Consider the following 9,484-nt stretch of genomic DNA (forward strand, 5'->3'; position numbering starts at 1 on the left):
GGCAGATTATCTTCATAAATATCTTGAATATAAAAGGGCTGAAAGAACATATCAGTTAGGAGAGTGATTATGGCAAGCGCAGCTGCGCTATTTCATTTCGGCACTTGGAATAATGATTTGGGCCTGCTGTTATAAAACTCCCCACCTATGTTTTGCAACACACTACCAAATTTTACCCTTAAACCGAATATACCAACGACAAAGTAAGCATCTACAAAGACAGCTAAGACAATTCCCGGGGTAAGTATCATTTAATGGATTCTCTTTTTCGACTTTCCAAACTGTGTATGGCGCCCAGAAATGTAGCCACGCCAGAAAACGACTGCTAGGAATTTATTTCTGTACTGGAACATATATGATTCTCACGCCAGGTATAAATATAGACGCAAGAAACCTCCACAATTTTTTAACCCGGATCGCCACAGAGGGGACACTTTTCAGGTATCCAGTTGGCATGAGCATCATCGCAGAGGTTTTTTTGCTCAGGTACTATTATGTACACGATGTTGCTCACATTCATAGTGTCACCTGTCTTGTGTGTGGTCTCCACTTGTATTGAATCGCCAACCGGCTCTCTGAAGAGCCGAATGAAGGAATGATGGGATGCTAGGATCGAGATCTCCCCTCGCGTGATTAAAGGAGAAGTCCTCGAGATAATGCTGGTGTACAGCACTCTTAGATATCATCCTCCCCGCAAAAGTGTCCGTCACTGGGACACTCTATATCATAGGAGTAAGAAACAAAAACAACGCTTCGTCGATGCAATCCCTTTTTCTCAATTCAGCTCCAGGCCAACCAACCCAACCAAACCCAGCCATACCCCAGCAATGGATCGTGCGCAGTTCATATCCTTGTTCCTTTTAGTGCTGATAACCGGTGAAATGGGTAGGCTACTTTTATTCAGCATGTCCGATCCACGTTTGGAACTTATGTCTGTCAATCCTATTGTGCACAGTGCAGTAGTTTTTCAGTCTTCGACACTGATGTGGGTGATTGCATAAACTGCAAGAGACTGTATCAGAGATGCAAAAAAAATCAATGTGCTTCGACAATGAATAGAAGAACATCCAATAGTGTGTTAAACAACCATGGAAATTTGAAATGTTAAACACGTTATTCTAATTACAAGAAAAGCTGAGGAAAAGTGTCACGGTTCTTTTCGAAAAACTCTTTTGCAATCAAAGGTTGTAGTGGTACCAAACCCCTGAGGAAAAATGAACAGCAACATTCGCCGAAATTATTACTTTATACCGGGTACAGTGTTTTGAACCACCTTCTAAGTATGTTGTTTAAGGTATATGTCAAGCTTTTTCGAGCATATCACCATCACGACAATCTCTTTGAATCATATTGCATTATCAGCATTCCAACTAAACCATATGTGTGTTTTCCTTCAGTCAATGCACTAAAGGTCGCCTGGCCCGCATACCCAGGAAAGCAGGGTATCCGATCCAGTGTTTGCCAGAAGAGACTCAATTGCGGTCCTAAGAACATTGCTACCAAGGGAGTTTGCAAGCTGTTCTGTCTGGGGAGAAAAAGATTCTGGGAGTGAGTAGAATTTTTTTCAAATTAGGAAAAGAGTTTGCGAACCGATTCTACCCAATGATGTTTCGACATTACAGAAATGATTGCATGAAGAATTTTATTTTACGGGTTGTTCTTCTGACTGTTCACCCAGTCCATTCTTGCTGTTGCATACACGGTATCTAAATGTACGTTATGTTCGTCTTACTTTCAGGAAATGTGGGAAAAATGGCTCGAAAAACCCGAAGGCAAAGATTTGCAAAGCAATCGTTGCCAAGGCTACCGAAAAAGCTGGGTCAGGTATGTAGCAATCAGCTTTCGTTTTCCCACTCCGAGAACCGTTTAAGGATCCGTGATAAGTCCATGACTCTTGTTTACACGACGTGCAGAATGGGAAGTTGCCGTGTTGATCAAGATAATTACACACTGAAGTAATATCATAAACAAAGCATGTTAAAAATGTGTTGCTTGCTCCTCGGTTTGAAAGTACGTTTAGTCAAGGCTGGAGGAAAAGTCCTTTACGATTATTCTATTAAATGATACATAAGTGAAAAAAACAGCAGTATTTAACATATTTTACTATTTTCTAGGTCTCATCAAGTTAACGGATGCTGCAGTCAAAGGTGTCTTAGCACTGGCTAGTTTAACCGTTTTTGGCAAGCGGGACCAGATGATGCTAGAAAAGAGCGTGCTCGAATAAAAAGAGACAGGTTGCAGAAACTAAGTCGGAAGCATTAGTCGCGCCATACCAAGGCGGGTGTACGACTTATCAAGAACATCGGCTTTAATCGAAAAGAGGGAGACGAACACAGCCCAAGGTGACAACACCAACTAGAATATATACTGCAATTTTGCCTGTACCCTAAAATTTGCCTGTACCCTAAAATGGAATAAAAGAAGCCTCCAGTTGATTTGCATGCGTTTTTACCTATCGGATTACGTTGCAGTGCCGTCATTGAAACAACACTGATCGCGTATTTTGCACCTCGTTTTGGCATATGAGAGAATCTCTTATAACGAACGACACCACGAGCAGGAAAACAATTCTGCTAGCTTGTGGCCCCATCGGAGAGAGTGTTCAATAGGTTCGAGAAAGGTCATGATGAACAATTTCCAAATGTGCTCGCCATTCGAAAATTAGCAGTATTATTCCACTGACGGTGATGTTGGCTGATGAACAAACAGCTAAAAAGGGATCAGCAGTTCGACAGTGTATTAGCTTTTTTGGTATTCGGCTTGTCCCAGACAAGCTTCATAAGACTTTTATGCAACAATAAAACGTTAAGGCATCTCCTTGTTGAATGAAGTTACATTTTACAGCATGTAATGATCTGTCTAAATCGTTGCTTAACATCACTTCTGTATTTCTTACCACCCCCAATACAGTAAAGATAAAAATTGATTCCATAATTGATCTCCCAGAACTGCAACATAATGAAATCCTGGCTATTAAATCTTAAGAACCAATACTCCTCACTTAAATTGTAGTGAACTCTTATCACAGGTATCCCAATCAACGTATCGTACAACCTGTATGGAATGGACGTCAACACATAAGCTATACTAACAAGAATCAACATTCGGATGAGGTATGTCGTTTCCTTCTCTCGGGTTTTCTGTCCTCGGTCACCGACACCCATAAGGTCTCTTTCATGAGACGCGTTCCGAACAACGACTATTATCCACACATTGCAAAACACAATAACACAAAAAGGAAGAATCGTCCCAAATGCCAACTGTGATGCATTTCCGAGTGTTTCTAATTCGGGGGCGTGAGGTACTGACATCCGAAAAACACCTTCATCTAAAACATAAGCAGAAAGATGATCGAATCTAGTTTAACTTGACAGGATTTGAACGTCCGTGGCAACAATATACAATGTGTATCTCACCTGACATTGCAACCACTATCATTATTCTTTGACCTGATCAATACTTACCTGTCTCGTTATCCTGTACATAACGATAGGTAAAATAAATGTAGAGATTCAAGCCGCCAATTACAATAAAAGTCACGACTATGGTGACAAAAGCCCGACGGGTTGTACAGAGTCTTCTTGCAGCCATTGGGAATTTCACTGCAATTAATCTATCAATTGTCATTTCTGCGAGGTAGAAGCCCGATAGAATACCGAACGAATAGGATTGATACCACATTGTCCTGAAAGATAGCATTCTTAGGATATCGGAGGTTTATGTTCGCTTCTCTTGCTCTCACAAAACCCCTGCGACAATTCCCATCATTAGCTGAAGACAATTCCAATCATTGGTTGGTAATCTTGATCGAGGACTTGAAATGGTTTTTTATGGATAAAATGGCATTCAGAAATCCTAGAACTAATGGCTACGACGAATCTCAGTCACGTCATCATGGAATGATTATAGATAGCTTGCATTGTGTAACGAGTATTCTGATTTTGCGCGCGCCTGTGCTTCAGTCAATGATCGTAAAGAACGTCTCGGGGGTTGTTGTACGAGCCGGAGAAGCTATTAACGTCTGATTTCCTCAGTATTGGATGAGAGAGATTTAATGAAACGGGAATTTTTCTGGTTGTCAAGTTGTCAAGTTATCGGTTGTTTGTTGGCTATTTTGAGGGTAAAGAAGGTGTGACCTATACTAAACGAAAATTCCTCTTGGTGGCACTCGTAATATGCATCATTCCATCTAAAGAGACACCTTTGAGAAAACAAGGAGAATCGTTGTGGACTATGAAATCAACTCGGAGTCAATCCTTAAATCATCACTGTTACCCTTTTCAAAACATGCGTTACTGCAAGTATGAGGGGACGAAAATAAGTACATGAATGCATTGAGTTTTAGAGTGATATAACCCCGGGATTTCAGTTCTGATTTTATATGACCAATCTAGTGATATTTGCATAACGGAAAAGGAATTAAAAATATAGCGGGGCTAATGAGTTTAAGATCGTTTCAGAAATGAGACTGGAAAAGAAACATGAGTGAAATGTACGAACTGCATGGCGAACTCAGACAGAGGATCGGTGGTCCAGAACATGAGAATCATCGCCCAGATGAGTTCAATGAGGACCATGGTATCGGCCAAAGCAAGTGCAGTCATGTAGTTACAGGTGGAAATGTGCCTGTTCTTCTTTTGTAGAGTAATGATGATAGACATAACATTTCCAAATAGTCCTACAATAGCGATGATGATCCAGGAGTACTTGGTGACGATGATGTAAACGATTCGTAACACAAGCACCTCGTGGTCAACGTCGTCTCGTACTGTGGCCATCGAGGCTTCCACGTCGAATTCCATTCTTACTACAAAGTGATAATTTTTTCACTCGCCTTTGCTAACCGCTGTGTTCAATTGCCTCTGGAGCCGAGGTGTGTTTGAAGCAGCTACACAGAGAAGTTGGACAAGTACAAGTACACATAATCCTAGAGCCTAATGACGTGTGAACAATTTTCGGACACGCATTCGATCGATCAAGTACGAGTAATCAAGAAGCCAGGACTACTGTAACATGTAGTGACCATTGGCTTAATTTGATGCACATCTCATGCACAGGTTGGATGTACATCCCGATATGGATGCAGATATTACCAAACTTGAGATAATGTGACAACTCCAGCAAGGCTCGCTCTTCGAAGTGTCAAAACCCTAGCCTCTTTTGTCACTGACAATTCGGTTGGTGAATCCAACTTGTTGCTTGTTTATGGCCTATATCAAGCGTGTTTACTGGCGCAAATCGACAGGTTTAAGTCATTGAAATCGAACGTTTGTAATTGCCAGGATTTGTGGCAATATCGGTATCCTCTTATTGGCTTCAAGCATTTTCCCACAGCGCATCAGCCAATCCAATCGAAAGATATCAGCACTGCCAGCAGAAACTTCACCTCCCCATCGGGCGTTTCACCCTTAATAGGTTAAACGTCTGATCGGGCGAAAAGTCCCGATTGGTAAGTCCGGGATCCACCTGTGCAGTCGTTTATCCTGCGTGGACTTGACGCTGTCTCTACAAGGCCTGGGCCGCCTGTGACTTCCTCCCGTCGCGACTCGTTCTCTGGATCGATTCAAATGATGGTTCATGAGTGAGGTTGGCTGTATGGGTATATATACAGATAATTACCAAGGTTGTTATTATTACTTTGTAGCTTTTCATACACAGGAAAAAGCGGTGTGACAATTTCGGTGTAATATTGCATGGTGCGTAATAGGGCAATTTAAATCTGCTCTGCAGTAACGGCGTCATTCGAAACCTCGGTCGAAATTATCGGAACTACATAGGGTTATTGACCAACACGATGATTATGGTGCTTGTTGACCGCATTATCATATCACACTTTTTCGGTAATATGGGAAAAGTCCGGGCTTTTTCTCATTTACATGTTTGAAATATAGATTCATGTTCTGTTAAACGACATTGGCTATATACATGTACATCAAGGACCTTCTTGGATCATATATGTACAATACAATTTGAATTCCCTGGACTGTCTCTTCTGGTGTCTAAGATCTGTATTACACGGTGTTACGAGTTTTTAGATATTCACATAAAGCGAATAAATATAACTTCCTGGATCTAACTCGAAATCGACATTGTCACGGAAGAAATCAACGGTTGATAAGATACACTTTCCGTTAGAGGGCGTAAAAGAGAATGACCAACAGTTGTCGTTGTCGTTGCATTTGGACATGCAGTGAAACTTCGATGACGTCACTGCCTCGGAGAGTTGACTTGCACTTGGTATTTTCTGACCATTTTTGTAGAGCTCGTACCAATTTTTTGGATCGCTCACGTCTGTCAAAAGAAAACAAAATCACTTCAGAATACGTTTTGCAAAAACTGAATGTTTTTGTTAAGGTACAACAGTCCAAAGACAATCACTGCAAAAGCAACAATCGGTATAAGATGCGGTGAATATGCTTCGATTTGCATACACCAACAATCTCGGCACCAGTGTAATGTCTTAGTGAGTTTTAATTGTCAGTGTTCCCTCTTCGACTGCATGCGGAACGCCTCATAACAGATATGTTCCCTTCCCATTAAGTCCCATCCCTAGATTCCATTTTGGCTGAAACGGTGAAGTAATACCTTGTACCACGGACAATTCAGTATGCTCATTCCATGCGGCAGGTCTGAACTCCAGGTTTTTGGAAGAGGAGGGCAAAATCTGTGCCGTGACAGTGCTAAGGAATGACAAGTAAGCGGACGCTTTACACGTACTGTACTATAAGTATCAATGCCTAATCAAAAATAGGCTTATCCTACTTCGTGTAGGCCTTTGACAACGGTGTATATGTTCGCAGTTCGTTTCATTCCTACCTTCTTGCTGCATCCGCTTTAAGCATAGCTTTCTGACCCGTTTGAAGTCGCTTCCATTCAGCGCAGTGTTGAACAGCATCATACAGCTCATCCCGCCATTGAAATGCTTGGAATAGATATTACTCGGTTGCCTATACCCGAAGTAGACCTTACTAGCCGTTGACGTGTCTGCTGCCACATTCTTTTTAACCACTTTCACCTCTGTAACACCATCCATAAAACCCACAACCTTTCCCGATGACTTGTCGTAAGAAATCCCGAAGAACTTCCAGACATTCTTGGTACAAACCAAGCTGGGGAAATCTGCATGTGTATCCGCAATTGTATGATACACATTGATATGCAAGTTCTGTTTACCATGGCACCAAATGTAACAACCGTATTTGGAGTTGTCCGAGTCCCGAGGCCATTCAACTAATGGCTCGGACGTTCCTCCCAGGGATTTAATAAATCCCGCAAAACTGAAACCGCCGTACTTTCGAACGTCCAAGACGCTGGTCTTGGTTACCCAGGCGTATGATGTGCTGTTACCGTGGAAACGTACAGCCCCGTTCTGTAAACCAGTCGGCCCGGTGGTATAGGTGAGGCCCTTGAATGTAGCCTGATTACCATTACCAGATAGGTCCCTTCCTTTCACCTCTCCATTCATCTGCCAGTGTCCAATTGGGGCAGGCGAGAACGCAACTAAAATAGAGCAACAAACGTGTAAACAGCTAAGTTTTGCGGATGTTTTCCTAATTTGCGGACTTCGCGAATAAAGTAGATTCGCGAGTCGAGATGGTCATTACAGAAACACGTAAGTTTTTATAAAAATTTTTAGAACGTGACTTACCATATTTGCTCCTAGTCAGGGAACGGATAAAAATTACCAATGTTAGAAACTTTAAAAGCAACATGGTCGCCTCTAGACTAGTCCTGCCCGCTGACTTAAACGTATGGTCTCTAGTTTTTCTTAGGGTTGTACATGGACGTCCCACCCACGAATCTGCTCAGACTGAAATGGATATCGCACTATATTTTGGACGCTCTGAGCGCTTAATGCCTGTCAGAGATGAGTACCACGGGCCACAATAGCTTTAGATAGATTCCCATAATGACCATATTTTAATTATTCATTGTGATGCAGAGGTCAATACTTTTCAATATATGTACATTGTTCATTCTGTAACTGACATTGAATACAACTAAACACTGTCACCAATATGAAGATACCACTCCAGAACTCAACTATTTCAGTCGCATTTTGAAATGAGACAGCATCAGAAATTGCAGTGGGTTAGCATCATTAACTACTGACAAAATTGCTACTTGAGCCTGTGGGTACTGCGTGTTATGCCATGATGACATCCGGGCAACCTTCAATGAATTCATTCGCCCTGTTGGGTTTTGATCAATCACTGCCCAAGGGAGTTTCTCCCTTGTCACCTTGGCCCCTTTCCATGGTTTGCACATCCTGGGGCCTGTTTCATAAAATTTTTTAACAGACTTCCTTCAAGGTACCATAAAGGAAGGATATAACGTCTATTTAAAGCTGCGTATTAAAAGCGTTTCATAACTCGTTTTTACTCTGCCATTACATTGAATTTAACAGGCCTGCCATTAGTAAATGATTGTATGGTGTACCTCATTGGTGAAAAAACAACTTGACAACTCGAACTCAGAGTGATTTATTGTGTTGAGATACGTAATACATGATCGGGCCGTGGCAAAATGTGTCAATTTCAGTGTCTTTGGTTCCGATACACTATATGAATGCCCTTTCGACATACGAAACTTCCTTTCCATGCATTAACTCTGTGTCTCGAGGAGGAAAGTCATCATCCCCTGCGTCATCATCAGAGGTCTCGTCATCATCGTCATCGTCTTCTGAATCCTCCACTAAGGGCAATCTATCCCGGACAGCAATGTTGTGGAGCAGGCAGCAGGACTGAATTATAATGCTTGCCTTTTGTGGTGTGTATTAAATCTCCTTGCGGAGGCATCTGAACCGTTGCTTTAGGAGACCGTTGCAACGTTCTATGATGCATCTGGCTCTTATTTGCATCCGCTGGAATGCCCCTTCCTGTCTGGTTTGGGCATTGGCAAGAGGTGTCAAAAGCCACCTCTTGCAAGGATACCCCGAGTCTCCGAAAACATCCAACCATTCGGTGGATTGTTTTCAAATGCCTGGCCGAGGGCTGAACTGTTGAGAACGAAGGCGTCATGAGACCCTCCTGGAAAACGTGCCACACAGTTATTTATGATCATATCCCAATCACAAACTAGCATGCTGTGGTATCCTTTCCGATTGATATACACGTTTTCGTTGATGTGAGGCTTGCGTATACGACAATGGGTCCCATCGATCGATCCAATTACTCTTGGAAAACCCGTGTTATCAAAAAATTTGGTTTTGACCTTCTGGAGGTCCCTCTCGAAGTGAACGTGTTGGTCAATGCTTGCTGCAAACGCGGATGACACAGCGCCAATACACCTCGATGTTGTCGCAATGCTCACATGGTTAATATCACCGATACCAGATTGTTCATGCCCGGTTGCGAAATATCGTATATGCTATACACACTTGCAATGATACTGGGAGGGCGTCATTTCTCTGAGTAGGATGCTCCAACTCCTCCCGACAGCTGACGACAAAAATCGAAACATATGTTCTTCGCGGCTAAAGGAA

General features: G+C 42.3%; 3 protein-coding genes across 3 annotated transcripts; 1 reads left to right on the forward strand and 2 right to left on the reverse strand.

Annotated features, from left to right (window-relative positions):
- The first annotated feature begins 20 nt into the window (after window positions 1–20).
- LOC135488657 (uncharacterized) lies at window positions 21–3,008 on the forward strand. The gene is made up of 5 exons (XM_064773310.1): window positions 21–240; window positions 785–885; window positions 1,398–1,548; window positions 1,739–1,824; window positions 2,115–3,008. Exons 1-5 carry the CDS (start codon window positions 113–115, stop codon window positions 2,222–2,224), a joined length of 576 nt encoding a protein of 191 aa, XP_064629380.1. The 5' UTR covers window positions 21–112; the 3' UTR covers window positions 2,225–3,008.
- LOC135488655 (mu-type opioid receptor-like) lies at window positions 2,832–5,562 on the reverse strand. Its single transcript, XM_064773308.1, has 3 exons — window positions 4,501–5,562; window positions 3,465–3,685; window positions 2,832–3,328 (listed from the first exon to the last, which is right to left on the reverse strand). The coding sequence occupies exons 1-3, from the start codon at window positions 4,800–4,802 to the stop codon at window positions 2,832–2,834; spliced, it is 1,020 nt and encodes a 339-aa protein (XP_064629378.1). The 5' UTR covers window positions 4,803–5,562.
- A 75-nt stretch (window positions 5,563–5,637) lies between these two features.
- Window positions 5,638–7,711, reverse strand: LOC135488656 (uncharacterized). The gene is made up of 3 exons (XM_064773309.1): window positions 7,649–7,711; window positions 6,817–7,500; window positions 5,638–6,291 (listed from the first exon to the last, which is right to left on the reverse strand). Exons 2-3 carry the CDS (start codon window positions 7,463–7,465, stop codon window positions 6,032–6,034), a joined length of 909 nt encoding a protein of 302 aa, XP_064629379.1. The 5' UTR covers window positions 7,466–7,500; window positions 7,649–7,711; the 3' UTR covers window positions 5,638–6,031.
- Between the last annotated feature and the right edge of the window lie 1,773 nt (window positions 7,712–9,484).

This window comes from Lineus longissimus, chromosome 5 (genome assembly GCF_910592395.1).
Source record: "Lineus longissimus chromosome 5, tnLinLong1.2, whole genome shotgun sequence".
In the NCBI taxonomy this organism is placed as follows: Eukaryota; Metazoa; Nemertea; class Pilidiophora; order Heteronemertea; family Lineidae; genus Lineus; species Lineus longissimus.